Here is an 18129-nt window from a genome sequence, read left to right as displayed (position 1 = left end):
ATGGATCGGTCGGGATTCGATCCTACAAGCTCTCAGGCTTCTGGCTGGCTCTTGGGTTCCTCCCAAGAATTACCGATTGAGAGCCCTCTGACTCGAGCAATATTTCGCTGTTACTTTGACCGAGCTAAGGTGGATTTGCTCATCGGTCCCTGACTCGTGTTGGGTTGAAACCTCGTCTGCATCTTTATCCATCGTCGCAATGCGAGTGATACTAGGTATGGAAAATCCACCAAACACAGAGGTCAGCGCACCGGGAGTGTCTCATACCCCACAGCGCGCGCACAATCCGCATTCTACTGAGTTCTTCAGCTCTTCTATCCCCTTCAGCCGTGCTCGTGGATTCGTGGGCGAGCACTGCCCCCAGCGGACGGAAAATGGCGCTGGAGCTGTCACAATCGCTCTCTCGTTCAAAGTCCATCAACGCGTTCTTCCGGATTTCTGAGTACCCTTTGCTCCTTGGCTGCATTCCGCTAGTCCACACGTAGAAGGCCCAAGACACGATAAATGACGGTCGGCGTCCAAGATCATAAACCCAGCAGTACGGTATGTGGAGCAAGCGAACAATTAGCCTAGCCGGCGCTGGCGCTTGGCGCCGCAGCTTTTGACAGCTCCACAGATCCACCGATTACGGTAGTACTACTAGCTGCTCTACCACGAAATGCTTCTACGCTTCTATTATATCGCACAAGAAAAACAGAATCGTCAACTTATCAAGATGTTTCTCCATGAAGCGCTACTTGGCCTTGCTAAGTGTCTCACTCTATATGCACGTCTAATAAGTCCAAGCTCTCAGCATCAGGAGATATACGACCAGGGTCCAGATACTGAGGCCTGTTGACCGCATTGCCACGGATTTCTGAGCCACATCTGCAACATATTCCGACTCCACCTTCGATCTGCGGAGAAGATACACATACCTGCTACACTGTACTCCCAGTATAGCTACCTGCGTAGGCCCCGAAAGCATGGTGCTGCCGCTACGAGTCATGGCACGCGTACTTCCTGACATGTCACCCCGATTCTGCGAACCCAACAATGCTTTGGATGAGCGTGATCTCTCAGCATTCAACAATCTTACTCACCGCATATTGACAGTTGTCTACGCCCAACTGTCTTTTCAGGTAGCAGAAGACCCTGGGTGCAATTCTTTGCGCTCTTCATAATCAGAATTCCACCTTGCCGCATCGTGCAAGAATGACGAAGCTGGGTCAATTGATCACGCATCCACCCAATACCACACTACCTTAATTAGCTTCTTTTGAGTCCTTCTCTTGTCTGCAGCGTGGTTTGGATGCATTGCACGCTGAGGAAATCATCAAATTTATCTCCACAGCTACTCTTCAATAGCCCGATCATTCACCGACAATGAAGCTTGCAAGCTAACAATTAGGAAGCCCAGCTATGTGGTGCCAGGGAACTATTAGATAACCAGATCATGGCTCAATACGCTTTGCCTGAACCTAAGACCCCTGCAGCACGGGGAAGCACGGCGTAAGGAGTCTTTCGGGCCATTCTGGGTCATCCCCAGATTGCCACCAGGGTTGGTGCCGCTGAATCTCAGTTGATGACGTTGTTAGATCTGATCATCGACAGATTTTGGCCGGGTGAGGCGTTCATCTCATGTGCTCTCCGCTAATATATTGGCAATTAAACCAGCCTTCCCAGCAGCCATCAGCGAAAGATCCGTTTATACTGTAGCATCAATAACGGCTTTATTGAAGCTTCATACCAATTCTCAGCCGGGAACTTTTTCCACGAGCGCCTTGAGGGGTGCATTCAAATATGTGTTTCCTGGCTGGGGTGTCGATGTGCTCATGCGATCTCGACATCTACAAAGGGAATAGGTACCCATTTCGGCAGTGAGCATAGGTTCTTCGCGTCATTTTCCCACTTCAAAGCCTCCACTATATCTCCCTTCCGGCAAAAGAACTTTAGCCAATTCTGATCTCTTCTTCAATTTGTTCAACCTTGGGTAAAACCAAACACCCTGACCCGTCGCTCAGTCGGTAGCAAGCATGGGATCCAGAGCGCAGGGGACTTTCAGCCTCAACCAGCTTTTACTACCAGATTATTACTCGGCCCTGAAATCCTGGGAGGTTTCCGTCAGTATCGGCAAAGGATAGATATCTATGGCTACCTGGCCAATAAGGTGTTCATCTACTTCGACCAAACGATCACCGCAGCCCCGATGAAAGAAGCCAGAGCGACTTGATGTGAGGACATGCTTTCGATTATTCGATACTGACAAAGACGAACAGGCTCAACCTCATTTGGGTAGCTTGTTGCCTGGAGATGCAGGGGATCTTCATGTGCAATTTGCCATGGTGTTTCCAGGGATGCGCCTGTCTATGAATTGAAGCTCATCTAAAACCTTAACGTTATGGCTGCTGCAGGTCCAATTAGACGCGAGAGCCAAGTCACAACATCATCCTGTCCTGGTTTCTTGTATACCTCCTGAATCGTGCTCGTTGAAGGCCATGATTACAAGTTATTTCAGATCTCCAGGGGACACTTTGCGGTACGATTGCCGCTCAACACTCTTGTCTGTTACGAAACTCCAGCGGTATGTGTTTCGCCTGCAACAACTCAAGCAGTACCAGGAGATTTGGAACCCCATCAGATTCATGCAGGGCACGGTCAATAGTATCAACCTCAACTTTCGCCCCTAGTCAATCCTGGAGCGGAGATCATGGACGGATTCTACTGGTGGGTGTGCGGTCCTGAATCTGAGCCCCTTGCGTCCGGCCTATACCCATCTTCCCCTTCTCCGCACAGCGACCAATAAGTGATTGGAACTAGATGTCTTGATGGTTGCACTCACACTTAATTTACCGTTAACTACCTGGATAATGCTCCAGTACTGTGCGACCCTCCAGATCAGGTTCTAACGGTCTTGGTGGCCAAATTCATAACTCACCATCTTCCTATCCTCGTGCGAACTTCATCTCGCCTTCACCGTCGCCACACAACCTTTGAGCCCCACGAGGTCGAGCCACCAAGAACGGCGACTCTTCTAGCCCTCTGTCTTGTTTGGCGGGCGGTCTCGGAGTAGATCTAGATGCGCCTCTCCTTGCGGCCTCTCATTCCAAGTAACGTCATTTGAGTCCTCAATCTGTCACTGCATCTTAAGCTTCTAGGAATCATCAGATCATCGAGTATTTTCGCCGAGGCGGCTACAATAGGCTGATCTTAGACCAGCTCCCAGTGGCTGGGTTGATTATCTAGGTGGCTCCAGAGCTGGACGATGACCTGCAGAGTAGATCAAACCAGGTATCCATCATTGAACTTAAGTCCAAGCTTTCTTAGTACGCTAATACTTGATTCTGACTGGAATGCGCCGGCCCAATGCAACGGCAACACATGCATACGCCTGAGGTTGAACAGATACCACAACAGGAAAGCCAAAAGGTACGTGCGCGAACCACGCATGCGAGGGTGTAACCTCAGTTAAATTATACTTCAAGTCCTCGTCCAATCATCCAACAAGTTACTCTATGAAGCTTTCTACTTATAAACGCTGCCTAAACTGCGACAAATACCATACCGACTCTCGCCCGCAGATGTTGCGCATCCATGAGCCTGCCTCTTCCGCAGTCCACGCACCGCTGCATTCATGCATGTATCGGAAATCAGCGTCGATCCATTCCGCGGATCGCTCTTCCATTTAGCCCGAGGCTTTCTCTTTCTATTGCCTCTAGGGGAAGGAGGCCTACGCTACGGCCTCGAGGTTTCATTCTACCCGTTCGTTGAGTCTAGGTTGCACAGCCCTCCCCCGAGGTTGTACTGACCACAAAGCCTCGAGATCAGACTCGGTGGGGGTTGTACTTTGTTGAAGTCGCGGTATTCCTCTGGTGAGTATTGTGAGTGTAGGTAATGTCTACGGGGGCGTCGGCGTGCAAGCACTAGCCCTAAGTCCTATTCCGTTGCCGCGGTCAGCCACGTCAGATAAGCTCAAAGGCCTCGAGAGAAATTTGCTCCATAATTCGAGTCAGTCAAATCAAACACAGCACGTACATTACGCAAGGGCAGACAGACTCCATCAGAGGCTTCCAGGGGGCTCTGTACACTGTCCTCGGTCCGACGAGGTGCCGCGTTTTGCCCAGGGAGTGCTTCGGGCTGTGGGCCGAGCGCTCAGGTAGGTGCGAACGGTGTTTTCTTGGGAAGTAGTAGTCCAGGGCATTCCTGATTATTCCCCGAGCGGCAGTCCTTCAGCACCATATACACACAAAGCCGAGGCTGGTATGTTTGCTGGGTATAGCTGTACCTAGTGACTCAGTGAGGATATAATTAAATGAGTGCGATGGATTAGCATATTGCCTTTCAGAGTTTGAGTAGCGAGAAGATGAGATACCTGCGTAAGGCTACTAGACAAACATTGCAGGCAGATATGGGGTGATGGGTAAGCCTGGAGACTACATCAAAAGTGAACTGACCCAAAATTTTACATCAGAGACACGAATATGCAACCATGGGTGTCCTAACTCCAGTATCCAATGTTAAGCTGCAAACTACAACATAATGAACTCTATTAGCACCTACCTTGGTGGAAGGTGAGAAGCCATGGGCATGCTGAAGGAGTAATCGGGAAGAAACACCCTGTTTGATGATAGTTCGTTCTACTTGGGAAGGAAACAATGGCGCACAAGGAAACTGGAATCGATGTGATCACAACTATAATTCTCATCCTCTCTGGTGTAGGCCTGATCTGCCCACCTAAGTAAACTAATAAACAGCAAAAAAAGATAAAATAAAAAATAAAATAAAAGCCCCGGTTACAACAAAAAAAAATGGTATCAAGTTCAGGTTTCTGGCTCCCCTTCCCAACGCGATGAAAAAAAAAAAAAAGACAGACGCAAAATTCAGAACAAAATCAAAACCAATACCTGTGTTCCCAATGATACAGTTGCCCAAGATCATAGACAAGAAAAAAAAAGAGCTGGAAAAAGTGTGGTGAACAGGAAGTGAGAAGTGAAGGGCAAAATGGTTCAAGTCAAAATCAAGTACACGCGAACGCCGGCCGCCCCTATTTTATCTGAAGAACCCGGTGGTTTGTCCTGTACATTGCTCCCAAATGGAATAAGCAAAAGAGAAGATGGTGGAGCCTCGAGGAGGAGCAAGATATCAAAGTGTGGTAGGTTAGGTGAGGAGAACAGGGTGATGAGGTGAAGAAAGTTGTTGAAGATGGGTTGAACCCGAGTCTCCAAGTCTAGAGAAAGAGAAAATGCGTGGATGAGATAATGAGCTGGAAGTCGGAGAAGGAAGGGGATATATAAGCACAACAAATCAAAGACTCCTGCCGCCTAGCCATTAGTCGTCAACGTCAGAAAGTTACTACTTAGCCATTCCGTTCTGCATCATTTGCTGTTGTTGCACAGCCTGAGCATGAGCAGCTGCTTGAGCCTGTCGCTGTTGAACAGCGGCAATTTCAGCACGATCCCGCCTCATGACATCTTGGACAAAGCCCTTGGCAACTTGTTCAAGGCCAGCTCCATATTCCTGCGCGACCTGTGGCGGGTACTGGGCCGGTGGCCCGTACTGCGGCATCAAACGGCTAGCCATATCCTGCCGTAGTCTTGCAAGCCTCTGTTGATACAGGTGAGTGTATCTTTGTGTCGCGTTCACTCTAGGTTGCATATTCATGCCCTGCATGTTTTGCGGAATCTGGCCACCGTTGGCTTGAGCCGCTGCCATCAACATTTGCTGCTGTTGAGTATTCATTTGAGGGCTGTTTTGAAGCATTTGTCCTTGCTGAGGTTGTGTAGGCTGTTGATTTTGCGGCTGGAGCTGCGGCTGCTGTTGTCTTTGCTGTTGTTGCTGTTGTTGCTGTTGTTGATGTTGCGCCATTTGCATTTGAGCAAGCTGTGCGCGCATCAACTGGGCCTGGTATGCCTGCGGGTTTGCGAACTTTTGCTGCTGAGCCTGAGGGTTTTGCTGCTGCTGCTGCTGCATCACCTGCTGTTGGTGGTTCTGAATGTTCTGTTGAGCGTGCATATTTGCCTGCAGTTGAGCAAATTGCTGTGGCGTGAGCTGACTGTGATTCAGATGACCTTGCTGGGCGAGAAGTTGCTGTCGCTGTATCAAGAACTGCTGTTGCTGCTGCTGCTGTTGCGGGGTGAGATTCATCTGATTCCCCATCTGAGGTGTTGCCATCATGGCTTGGTTCATAACAGGTGTTGGAGCCATAGAAGACCGCGGGGGACTGGCGTGACTCATACGTTGTGTTGGGGTAACGTTACGCATGATTGGAGTCGCTTGAGACATTGCCGGCGTTCCCTGGGTCATTTGGGGAGTGCCATGTCTGCTCTGTTGACTCCTCGACGGCACCATTGGGTGACTCATCATGTTCGGGTGAGCATGTTGCAAGGCAGAGGGGGGTCTTGGAGGGCTACCAGCGCCCTGCATGGAAGTAGTCATGGCCATCGGTACGCTAGCTTGAGTAGCCATAGTATTGCTAGCAAGTGGTGATGAGGTATTCAAAGGTGTTTGGTTGCGAACCACAGGTGAAGACTGAGGTGCTTGGCTGACCCCATTGGTCTGCGCCATGACATGTCGGTTTTGCTGTTGCGCTGCGAGCTGTGCCTGCGCCTGCTGTGCAGCCAGATGTTGCCGGCGATTTTCCTCTTTGGCCTGTTCTTCCGCCTGGCGCTGTTCCGTGATCCGGCGCCTTTCCCGATCCTGCTCCTGTTGTTGCCTCTTGAGCATTTCTTGCTTCATCTTGTTCTCATTCTCGCGCCTCGTCTTCTCTTCATGCTGCATACGAATGTTCTCAAGGGTCTTGAAGCGAGAGAAGCGGGGTTCGAAAGGCACAGCACCGCCAGTATCGTCCACAGCCGCAGACTTTGGTCCTCCTGAGGCTCCCGAGGTAGTAGGTTCCAACCGTTCGTCCATGATAAGCATGAACCTCTCCTCCTCGGCCGCCAGCGCTTCGTCGGCCGCCAGTTCGGCGATTGTACGCTTTCTCCTTTTCGGCGAAGGTGGAGCATCACGGTGAAGCGGGCTCTCCAAGAATTTGAGCAGATTATGCACACCTTCCAAGTTATTTACGGGGTCCAAGAATAGCGGTGGCGCAAGAGCTCTTGTTAGCTTGGATTCGCACTCTATAAGATCCTGGGGTTCAACAAGCATCTTTTGTCGTTTTGCGACATGAGCTTGTTCAGGTTGGGTTGCTGCACCGGGGGACGGAGGTGCTGCTGTAGATGGAGCTTGAGGGCGGGAAGCGACTGCAGCCTGCTTCGCGGCTTTTGGGTCCGGGGTCGTCGCGAGCAGAGTTAGCTCCGCTTGTAGTGAACGGGAAGTGGGATGTAGAACGGCCGTGTAAACACGGGGTTTCGAAAGAGGTTGTTTTTGTTGCGATGCTGATTCAACATCTTCCGGTGGTTTGTCCTGGGACTGATTGTCCTGTTCACCAGTACCTTTAGCATCCGGTTCTGCTGTTGTCTCCTTGGGAGCCAGTCTCTCTGATGCCAGCTGGTTCTGTTTCGGGTATGGTACATATGCTGACGGAGTTATGTGCTCGTTATAATTGTGAATCGAGAATGGTGTATTATTATCGTTTGATGAGGGCGCAGTTGATTTCCTAGCTTGTGCGGATACTGACTTATGATCCACAACGCGTACGATAAGGCAGCCTGAGCCAGCCAACTAGTCAGCAAGGGAATGAAATTCAAGGCGCGCAATATTGAAGTCCCACCTTCATAGAATCGAACGTTGGCACGCAGCAGTTCCTCCATCATATCATGCGGGACTGTACCCTCACGAATATGTTCGATAATGACCTTCATCTCCGAGTTGTACGGAAAACTCCCGTCCTGTTGCTCAAACCGAAAATGTGTAGGGTGTAGGTGCAGGATCAACGACGGCGGAAACTTCTGAAACTTCTTTAGGATATAAGACGTTGTTTTCACTGCAGGGCAAGTCAATGTCAGTTCACACTCGACTTCCTTCTCACCCAACTCCTAGTAGCACTAACCATATGGCTCGGGAAACCCCTTCCCCAGCCGGCGATCACTGTCCAAAGACGGCGTCTTCGGCACTACCCTTTGTACCTTCCCATTCTGTTCGCCGAACTTTTGCGCCTCTTTCCTAGGCCGGCTAAGAGAACCCTTGAGAGGAGTGCTACTCGAATTGCCGACGCCGTTGACACCATTTAGCCCTGGGTGGCTCGTGGAACTTGCCGCTGCAGCTTGTCCAGCACCAGGAAGACGCTTCGAGGTATTGGGGGGTGAAGAGGAGGATTGCTGAGGCCTGACACCGTTGACCCCCGTCGTAGGGAAAGGCGGGGGTGGTCGCTTCATCTTAGGGGTATGTGATGTGGTTTTGGAGATCGCCGTTGCCATCTTGTCGGAGCCGACACCGGAATGTGTCTCCAGCCACGAGCTCCTAAATGCGACTTGTCGGAACGTGAGCCCGGGGATAGCAGACGGAAGTCGTGCTCCGAAAATCGTTCGTCGATGATATAACCGGGGGACGAGACATGTGGGGAGCGGACGCGGAGAGCGACGACGAGTAAAGCGGGATTCGAGGCGGAGGCTTGCACGGATCCCTGGGTCGCTAGAAAAACGAATTGCCGGGGCCCATTGAAAAGACGCCTGCTAGAAGCAGTGAGAGCAAGCAGAAGTGAAACGAGTGGTGGTCGCTGTGTGAAGGAGTTTGGTGATGCCAAGCCACGACGTCGTGAAGGAGGCCAGGTCAGGTGATGACCAGCAGCCGCTTTGAGTCTCGCGCACGTGACACCGTGCTCATAAAAGTGGATAGATAAGCCTCATAAAGTTATACAAAGCGCTTTGAGCATTGAAGGGCAGCTCCAACAATGAAGCGGAAGATTTTACATCACAAACATTACTCAATCGGTATTCCTCCAAATCATACAGTATATACATAGGCCACGGCCCAAACACAAATGACAAGTCGTAAAGCTAGGGAATCACGTCATGGTCATCCATAGCACATTGAACAAAGCAAAAGAACGCAAAAGAACCATCAGATCAACACTTCCAAGTAGACGAAATCTCGTTAGCCTTTAGTCGTGACCACTTATCCTGCGCCGCCAATCGTCTCCAACTCGAAGCACATCAACCACGTCGATGCGTTTACCAATGCCAGTAACACCCTCTTTGCGCCACCACTTCTCATCTTTGTCCGCCAGTTGTGATTCATCGTCACTATCTATAAGGCCACCCCGGCCGCCTTCGTCGCCAACAACGACAACAACCTGCCTAACCCAACCTGAGATGTGGTTGACAGCGCTCCCATCCTGGCCCGACAATGACTCTTGAACATAGACGGTATCAGGGGAGAGATGGCGGACGAGATGCACATAACCGGTAGGGGTTTTAAAAGGCATAATCATTGTATCCTTGTCCACAATCGCCTGACCTTGGGTGTATAGGGTGCTGAAGAGGGGTGTTGCATCCTCTAGATCATCAGCCTGTCGAGGCTCCAATGTAGAGAGATCAGCAGTAGTCGCATCAGCAGAGGCAGCCTCCTCAGTCGCAATGTTCGAGTATGACGATGCGACGGACAGGGTCTTAGAAGGGCTGCCCTGATTGGGGGCGTGCTTGAGTCCGGGGGCGTAAATCAGAACAAATATTTTGGCAGTATCTGGGTTGATGTGTTCAGGGAGGTGAGAAAGAATAGACTATGGTGTCTTGGTTAGCGAAGTCAGAGAAATTATTAAAACTGTCACAGAACGTACCACATGGTCAGACACCAAATCATCGGAGACAAGGTGCGATGTTTCTGATGATACCACAATAACCACCGTCTTTCTCTTTTTGTCGGCAGTTGCCGGGCCACCCACGACGTTCCGCGTGGCTGGAAGGCCGCCGGCGGCCGTATCTGGCTGGCTTCTTTGTTGATTGCGAGATTCCACCTCTTCGGACCACCGGGAATGATCTTCAAAGTCACCCCTGTTCTCTTCCCGGATTGAAGTCAAAGCACCGCCCACGAAAGCTCCTGCCGCTGCGACGCCCGCCGCAACCCTCTTACTTGCACCATCAAAGATTTGCTGGGGGCTTGGTGTTCGCCGCAACGCACCTTGCATGCGAGCCATCACACTAGCATCCTCTTGAGGGTTGCCATGTATATCTGCGCCTGTCGTTCGGGGGTAGTCGCCGTCGAACTCGCCGCGTGGGAATGATACCCCACTGGGACCGCTGGCGGGGGGGTGATGGTCACCTCCTCGAGGGTTTTCGCGATCATTATCGTCATCTTCTTCATTGCGCTCGGTCCAGACCCAAGCTGCGACCCCAATTGCTGCGATGCCAACGGTCAGGGCAAGGGGTACCCAGTACCCCATAACGGTCCGCTGCCCAGTCGAGCTGAAGCCGGTACCCACCCGCCGATGGCGGGCATCTTGGGAACGAGACATGGCGGTCAACAATGACAATTATAGTAGGCGCATAGATTCACGTCGGTCGCGACAAGTTGTATTCACATCTCAGGTTGTCCGGAGTAATGGTTGGCGGAGGAGGCTGGGGAACAGAGGAAAGGAGGAACTATGGGGATGGCTGGGCCTCGGGGAAACATGTGGCGCTCGCTTTGTTTTTACTCTGTAGCCGCGGTGTTTGCGGCTGGTTTGTTTGCCCTGTTTGCTTAATTTGCTGAGTCACCCCCTATCGATGGATTTTGGAAAAATAGTTGCGGAGTTGAATCGAGCTTGACTCACGAGTCACCAAACGCAAAAAGCGACACCCATTCTCTCACTCTAGCTGTTTCTCCTCAAGCTAGAATACCTGTACTATGCGATAGGCTATTATAGAACGCAAAATTCCGAGACACACCGCCCGAGTCCGCCGATATATCTCGATATAGCCCCTCCATCCCCGCGGTGATATCACCCACTACTACCTTCACAATGCCGCACTCTGTCCCAGTACCTCCGACGGGGTTTCAGGCGCTTATTTTGTGTGGTCCTGGAGTCTCGCTTAATACCTTCACGTCGAATCCAGAAGAGTTCCCGAAAGCTCTAATCCCCATCGCAAACCGTCCGATGGTATGGTATCCATTGGATTGGTGCTATCGCATGGGCATAACCAGTAAGTTGCCGCTATGTATCCATATAGAGTCACCTGTGGGGTCTAACGTGCTTTTAGATATAACCCTCATCACACCTCCTCCTAGCCAAGCGCCTCTCGAGGCGGCCCTCTCACAAAATCCTCATCTTACATCCCTCCCATCGCCCTCTCCTTCCGTTCTAGCACCCGCTCATTTGACATTGACAACGGGTACCGCCGAGCTGCTACGTCTTCCTGAAGTCCAATCCTGTATCAAGTCCGACTTCCTTCTTCTACCGTGCGATCTCATTTGCGACATTCCCGGAGAGTCCCTTCTCGAAGCATGGATGGTATCGCAGAGCGCGCTCGGAGGGTCAACGCTCGCTGGAGGATGGAACACAAATGGCCCAAAGACGATAGGCATGGGCGGGGAGGCCGGTGGCCGCCGAGGTGGATTGGCGGTATACTATCAAACAAAAGGAAAAGAGGAAAGTGTCAAGGGAGAGGTGGCTGACTTTGTTGCCACTGCTGCCCTCGAGCAAGATGAAGCCCCTGCAGCACCACATCCTACAGATGGCCCGGCTGGGCTGCGATTTGGACTGTCTAAGCTTGTACTTTCACTGCCCATGGATACGATCAAGGAGAAAATGGAGGAGGACAAGGGTCTACTTATTCGTCATTCGCTGGTGAAGAAGCACGCCAAAGTTAAGATGCTCACCAGCTATCGAGATGCACACGCCTACGTATTCCCCTACTGGGTCAAGGATTTTGCGCGACTTAACGAGAAGTTCGAGAGCGTCAGTGAAGATCTTGTGGGATGGTGGGCGAAAACCGATTGGCAGACTGGATTGGGAGGAAAGCTCCGAATGAACGAGATCTTCCGACAGAGCCAAAACTCCGGCGAGAGCGGGAGCCTGGACGACGAATCACTTGAAGAGGAAATCGACATCAAGGCCATGAGCACCACAAAGGGTGGTGCCGGTGAGTCCCACGACGCATCAATACCCGAAGCACCAATCGAATTCCAATTTGCCTCCCGGGTGAAAACATCAGGCTCCGATTCGGGCATAGAGTCACCTAGTAAAGATAAACTTACCATTCCACCGGTGCTGGCTTACATGCATTCGTCGCTACCATCTGCGCCGCTGATTCGGCGCGTCGATACCTCAGCTCTCCTTCTCTCCACCTCACTCCGTCTCGCCAAACTTGAGTCCGTCGAAGAAGCCGGTAAAGTCGCCGCTTCTGCCTTTGCGCACAGCCAAAAAGTGGCGTATCCTGCGGGCGTTGCTCAGCGCTGCACAGTCACAAAAACCGACTGCTTACTCGCCGACAACGTTACCGTGGAGGAGAAATGTGTGATCAAAGAAAGCGTCATCGGCGTCGGCTGCCACATCGCCAGCGGCGCCCGATTAACTCGCTGTCTCGTCATGGATGGAGCTGTAGTCGGTGAGCGCTGCCAGTTGACTGGGTGCATTGTCGGGCGTCGCAGCAAGATCGGGCGCGAGTGCGTCTTGAAGGACTGCGAAATTCAAGATGGACATGGCGTGGAGGACCAGACAGACGCAAAGAACGAAAAGTTCATGCGATTCGAGGGTTTGGACGAGGACGCCGACGACATGGACGTGTCCGAAGACTTTGTAGACCAAGGCAGCGACATGGGTTTCTGATTCCCGCCTACGCGAAGGGACTATTAAACATAGCTACCTCACTACTTCCTTGGGTTTTGTCTTCTCCGACGGAATTTTCCCCGACTTGTATAGATTTTTTTCCCCTGATAGATCTGACGCTGAATGCTGAATAACGAATAGGCCGGAATGAAAAAGTCATGCTGTGTACCTCTATCGGAGGGAATCATCTTGTTACATCTGGGTTTCCATTGTTCTGGTCATTCCATAATCCACGTTCCACGAGAAATCAGGCTTCAGAGTTCAAGCCACCTCCTTGCGCCCCTGTCACACCCCAATACCAACCAACAGGATCAAAAACACCCCTGATCCTAGGGCCTCCAGTAAAATCAGATAACAGAGCATCCGAATCACAGGATAGATCCGGCGTGGTTCAACTTTCCACTACTCGCAACTATTCATCTCAAATCTAGATAACCCGTTTGCATTTCGCCATCGCGAGAATCTAACTTTGTCTGGTTTACCCCACTTTCTTTACCTACCTAAGTATCCATAGCTGGTTTCCTCTTCTAGCGACATGCAGATTCCTTCCAAGCAATTCAGCTGATACTAAAGTACAAAACGACAGCGGGCCGCGGTCTGCGTCGCTTCGCGATGGCTTCGGGAGGAGGTGGGCGTTTGTGTGCCAGGGAGTTACTATGAGACGGTGGAGGATCAGATAGCTGATGTCCTTTCCTCTCGTACGGAATACTACTCAGATACCGACTTTGAGTATCTGTGGAGTTTGATGGGTTGCTAGATCCTACCCTTAATAAACAGATCGTCCCGTCCCGGAGCTTTGATGGTTTCACCTTGAAATCAAGTAGACCGACCCTCTAGTGAGTACTAGTACTTAATACACTGATCTTTCAGCATAAGCTGGCTGCATGGATTTTGCATGTACTCTAGTCGCTGAGACTACAGTGAATCTGCTCTTGAATGGCCAATTGGCTGGGGGGGGGGAAAAAAAGTAAAGTGATGGACAGGGAACGTGCACACATGGCTGACAGGGCGCCTTCTTTCCCTGATATCAACCACGACGGTATCAGCCTTCGTTAGTTATAGAACAGGGAGGAGTACAGTCTTTTATACTCCGAGTTCCTCAACGCGCTGTGCTGCATCCGATTCGGGGCTGGAGCAAATGTTCTTCACTGCACGATGTCAAGTTATCAGCGACGTGGATACGGACAAGTCACCATTCCCTTGGTGACAAGGGACACTCCTCGTTCATGATATTTCGCCGGACAATAAATCATGAGATGCTTGCGACGGCCTGCAAATCACTCATTGGCAGAATCGTATCGAACAGCTAGGCCCCTTGGATGGCTGCAGGTTCAAAGGTTGGGTTTACTAGCGTGCGATTACGATATGCTGGGCTTGACTCGAGGCCCGAGGGGTAGGACTCATCTTGACAAACACTCGATCGTCCGTCGTTGATGCAGTCAGCCCAGTTATGTTCCAGGTCGCCAATTCATGTCGTCTGGCGCGGAAGAGTAGTCGGTGCAGCAGTCAGTAATCATTCTTAGAACCGAGGAGGGCGGAACTTGGAAGTGCAGTACTTATTGGAAATGTGATCCTCGCCTTTGAGGGGGCGGTCTGACTTTGTGGGGTAAGTTAATCCACTTGGCTAGCTTCGAAACATGGTTGAAGATTCTGTTAGTAGTATTCTTCTGGATAATAATAATAATCCTGATGAAAAAGTTGATGTTATCATAACAAAAGGTCCACCGATCCAGCACGGGTGATCGAGTTTGAACTTTGAACTTTGAGCGCAATGCGAATCGATAAGCGGGGCTGCGGAGGAGCCATCCCCATTAATATTACTGAAGCATTAGGAAAAAGAGTCGGTACGATCATCGATGGATGAATACTGGCCGGGGGCCCACACTCCAGAGTCAGAGTCCACTGCGGCACTGCGAGCATCGGCAACTGCTCGGGTCCGACATCTATGATCTGATCAAGAATTGACGGCGAAGCTCCAGATGGGTGGGAGGATGAACACTGGAAGTGCGTTCTGGACAATATACCCACAGAGTCAACGTATCAGGGCTCGAGGAATGAAGACCATGCACGAGGTCGATATCGATGACGCGGAAAGGGTCGAAAAGCAAAGACAAGACTGAAACGGCGACATTGCTTTGTCGATCACGCGGGAACTCCTTACATGGGATCTGCATGTACTAGCTTTGGAATTCGAGTTGGCTGGCCGCTAGACTGTGCAGTGTGAATCTTTAACAGAAGAGAGCAGACAATTATCGCAGTAGTCAACAGAGAGAGTAGTAAGTTGCTCGTTGAGCATCTTTGATTGTTGCTAAGCAACTAGTGGAAGGGGAGGAGGCGATCGAACACTTTATTTCATATTTCAGAGGAACTGCTTAGTACGGGCATCTGAAACCCGCAAAGTAGTTAGAGACCTACCGATCTATATATAACTATCTATATTTCCTCCTCACTTTTGTACTACACCGTATCTTGAAAGCTGCTATGTGAGCTCTATAAATACTGACCGCTTCGAATTGTTTGAGGTTTGTTCCAAAGCGAAGAAAGAGTCTCGGTCAGATTATCATTGACTTTCTCGAACCGTCAGAAGCACCAGCCCCGGGATCGACTCGAGGCGTTGGCTGGCTGACCTGGAGTACTCTCAGCTCGGAGGCTCTTTTCTCTCCTATTGAGCCACGTCTTGTACTGCATCTCCCATTTCATTACCACTTGCAGTGCTGAATGAAGCAATAGTCAGCGATAAACAGTACTACAGCTTTCTTTGGAACAAGGACACAGCCGGGCGGGTGGGCATGTCGCAGCTTGTAACAAGAAATCGCTCTCCACAGTAGTGACAGCGCTATGACTTCGTTGGAAGTCCGAGACAGAATCTCGGATCGTGGAACGACCAGATCCATGGTTCTAGAATCTAGCCTACGGGAATTTCCCAGGGCCCAGGGGGCTGTCGCCTCGTCGGAGCTTGCTAAGTTAGTTTCTGATTACGGTAGTTCCTGAACCGGTTGCTCAGCCTAAAGTAAGAGTTCGTTGGATGGATATTTGACTTTGAAGTCGCACTGAAACGAGTCATGATCCTTTGAACAAGACAGTTGGGTTATGATCAACGGAGTACAACCAGATAAGAATATCTCTAAGCCAGCTACGGAGAAGTACCGTAGACTAGGTAGGACCGTAGGAGTAGTTACCCTGTACCTAGATACTGGTCAGTATGAGGCTGTGAGCAAGCATATATCCTCATCCCTTGAACTGAAAATTAAAGTACAATTCAGCCAGAGACATCAAAATACGAGGTGCCCTATCAATCCCACCGTTCCACGCAATAATACTTGGCTCTTTCGTTTAGCGCTCCAGTCTCCTAGGTTTGGGCTTTTGGCGATGGCGGCTGACAAGTTAACTTATCCGACTTCCGTCCCCAGATGCTCCCCCTCCTCAGGCCTTGATCATGAGCCCCTGGACCTGTCTGGCTCATTATTTGCGTTGGAGATCTCAGATATGCACCCCTCCGGTCTCAATGCTTTATGACAGCGCCTCGGCTGTCTGGCAGCCGAAATTGCTGGCAGGGGCGAGGCCTGAACCATGCTCGTCGTTGCCCACCCACATTCGCCCTGCCAAAAGTCGAGTACGTTCTTACAAAGTGTCCCCTCTTTACCAGATTTAGAATGGATAACAAGAATGGAGAGAAAAAATAGAAAAGGAGGCGGCTATTGGCCTTGCAATTGGCTGGTTTCGACTATCGTTAATACGGGTACAGCCTTGATACCTCAGTTCCCCACACAGAATGGGACCCAACAAGACTCAAGTTACAACCTCATAGTGGCAAGACTGTGGTTATCCCGGAGGACCTCATTACAGGAGGGAACAATGGTGGGCGACCCAACTAGATTTTCGGCAAAGTAAGGTATGTAGCTGTAGCATGGATGTCATCATCTGGACCTGAACCAGTTTTTCGCTCCCAAGGTCAATTGTCGGGACCTCATACTAAGAATAAGCCTACCAGTATCTAACGCAAATACGGTATCGCCGGCCCAAACCAATGTCTTACCCCTTTCAAGTTGTTGAAAACGCTGGTTGGCTCGGCCAGATGAAGTGATTCAGGAGAATTAATGTTAATCATAAGTCCAGTTTCTTTGGCTAATGAACACAATGCCATGGCCACTATGAATGAAACCCAGATAATCTCAAGACATTCCGATCTTCAGCTGTAGAGCAGAGAGAGCAGCAGCAGTGTATCCAGAAAGTAATAATAATATATATCCAGTCGGCCAATTCAGCTCAACCAATTCAATTCTGGTATGACTTGCAGCTGCACGGAGAGTAATCGTCCTTAGAAAATCGTGTTGTTTATTGCTGTCGAGCTAATCGATCGTCCTCCCCCCTCGTGGCCTGCAACCTGCTCCTCCCAGAAAACTTTCCCTCCCCCCCCCTTCGTCAACAATCATCAGGAGGTAATCATGCCCTGGCAGCTTCCACGCAGATAGAGCATTCGCAGCCAAGACCACAAAATAGAAGAAGAAAATTCTGTAAGCATTTATTGAACGCAAAATAGAGACAAGAAAAGCGCCCCCTCCCCCAAAGGAAAGCTGTGCTCTGGGCGTTGTCCCCTTTCGCGTTCAGAACAGTGGAAAATCCCGCCCGCCTGTCTCCGCCTGTCAGTCGGTCTCCCCTTAGCAGCAAGTTAGCACTCCATCCATCCCATCATTCCAATCCTCCTCGGACCTCAATCCCATTATCTCCTCCTCCTTCTCCTCCTCTTCCTCTCTCTCTCCCTCCATATTCAACCTTTTCCTTGCACTTCTTCCCTTTTCGCCCTCCCCCTCCATTCTCTCCAGTTCTCCGGAACCGCGCGTCTTCTGCTTGACTCAGAAGACCCGTGTCTTCCTGGATTTGGTCACCGTTTCCTTTCATTTCTCCTCTTCCTCTTCTCTCTTATCTCTCTCGCGGACTTCCCTGTTACTTGTCATCTTCACCTTTGTCCCTCTTCTCTTCGCGCTCGCGCTGTTTCTTTACCTATGGCTCGACCGCTCTAGACAGCATCCGCCACCCTTGACCCTTGTGTTCCTTGCATCGTACTTATCGCTGGCTCCTCCCTCATCGCTCCTCGCTCGATCCACGTCTTTCGTTTATTTCCTCTTTTTATCGCCGCAGCATTCGCTTTTCTGCATCCATCTGAGCGCTTCTCTTAATCGGCTGTACCAGTATATCTGAGCTACGGGCATTTGTTAGATCAGGTACGGTCACTTGCCTAGAGACCATCCACTCTCTGCCTGGGGACTCCTCCGTCTGGATAGACCTCTGTTTCCGAGATACTTCCCTGCACAGTCTCTGAATTTGGTTCGTCTGGTCGTACAATGATAACTAACGAATACGTTGTACAGACTTCCCCCCCTGTTTCCCCCTACCATTTCCTCGCTCGAGTTATTCACGAACATTATACACCGTTTCAACTGCCGCAGAAAAGAGTTTCAATCGCACTA

The 18129-nt window shown here is 50.6% G+C and overlaps 3 protein-coding genes across 3 annotated transcripts; 1 reads left to right on the top strand and 2 right to left on the bottom strand.

Annotated features, from left to right (window-relative positions):
• Positions 1-5248: 5248 nt before the first annotated feature.
• Positions 5249-8336, bottom strand: BJY04DRAFT_228071 (uncharacterized protein; the record flags this gene model as incomplete). The annotated part of the gene is made up of 4 exons (XM_073718758.1): positions 5249-6396; positions 6427-7628; positions 7691-7903; positions 7970-8336. 4 exons carry the CDS (start codon positions 8334-8336, stop codon positions 5332-5334), a joined length of 2847 nt encoding a protein of 948 aa, XP_073570725.1. The 3' UTR covers positions 5249-5331.
• A 630-nt stretch (positions 8337-8966) lies between these two features.
• Positions 8967-10514, bottom strand: BJY04DRAFT_68140 (uncharacterized protein). The gene is made up of 2 exons (XM_073720852.1): positions 9695-10514; positions 8967-9637 (listed from the first exon to the last, which is right to left on the bottom strand). The coding sequence occupies exons 1-2, from the start codon at positions 10367-10369 to the stop codon at positions 9020-9022; spliced, it is 1293 nt and encodes a 430-aa protein (XP_073570724.1). The 5' UTR covers positions 10370-10514; the 3' UTR covers positions 8967-9019.
• A 341-nt stretch (positions 10515-10855) lies between these two features.
• Positions 10856-12661, top strand: BJY04DRAFT_207836 (translation initiation factor eIF2B subunit gamma; the record flags this gene model as incomplete). The annotated part of the gene is made up of 2 exons (XM_073713905.1): positions 10856-11036; positions 11094-12661. The coding sequence occupies 2 exons, from the start codon at positions 10856-10858 to the stop codon at positions 12659-12661; spliced, it is 1749 nt and encodes a 582-aa protein (XP_073570723.1).
• Positions 12662-18129: the final 5468 nt, after the last annotated feature.

This window comes from Aspergillus karnatakaensis (genome assembly GCF_047715665.1).
Source record: "Aspergillus karnatakaensis strain CBS 102800 unplaced genomic scaffold BJY04scaffold_27, whole genome shotgun sequence".
In the NCBI taxonomy this organism is placed as follows: Eukaryota; Fungi; Ascomycota; class Eurotiomycetes; order Eurotiales; family Aspergillaceae; genus Aspergillus; species Aspergillus karnatakaensis.
This window is presented reverse-complemented; position numbering and strand designations above follow the sequence as displayed.

What these genes read in the sequence shown, in the direction of transcription:
- BJY04DRAFT_68140 (XM_073720852.1), bottom strand. Translation starts at nt 10,369, where the DNA reads ATGTCTCGTTCCCAAGATGCCCGCCATCGGCGGGTGGGTACCGGCTTC. An exon ending in ATTTGGTGTCTGACCATGTG is followed by an intron (nt 9,638 to 9,694) that starts GTACGTTCTGTG and finishes AAGACACCATAG; the next exon opens with TCTATTCTTTCTCACCTCCC.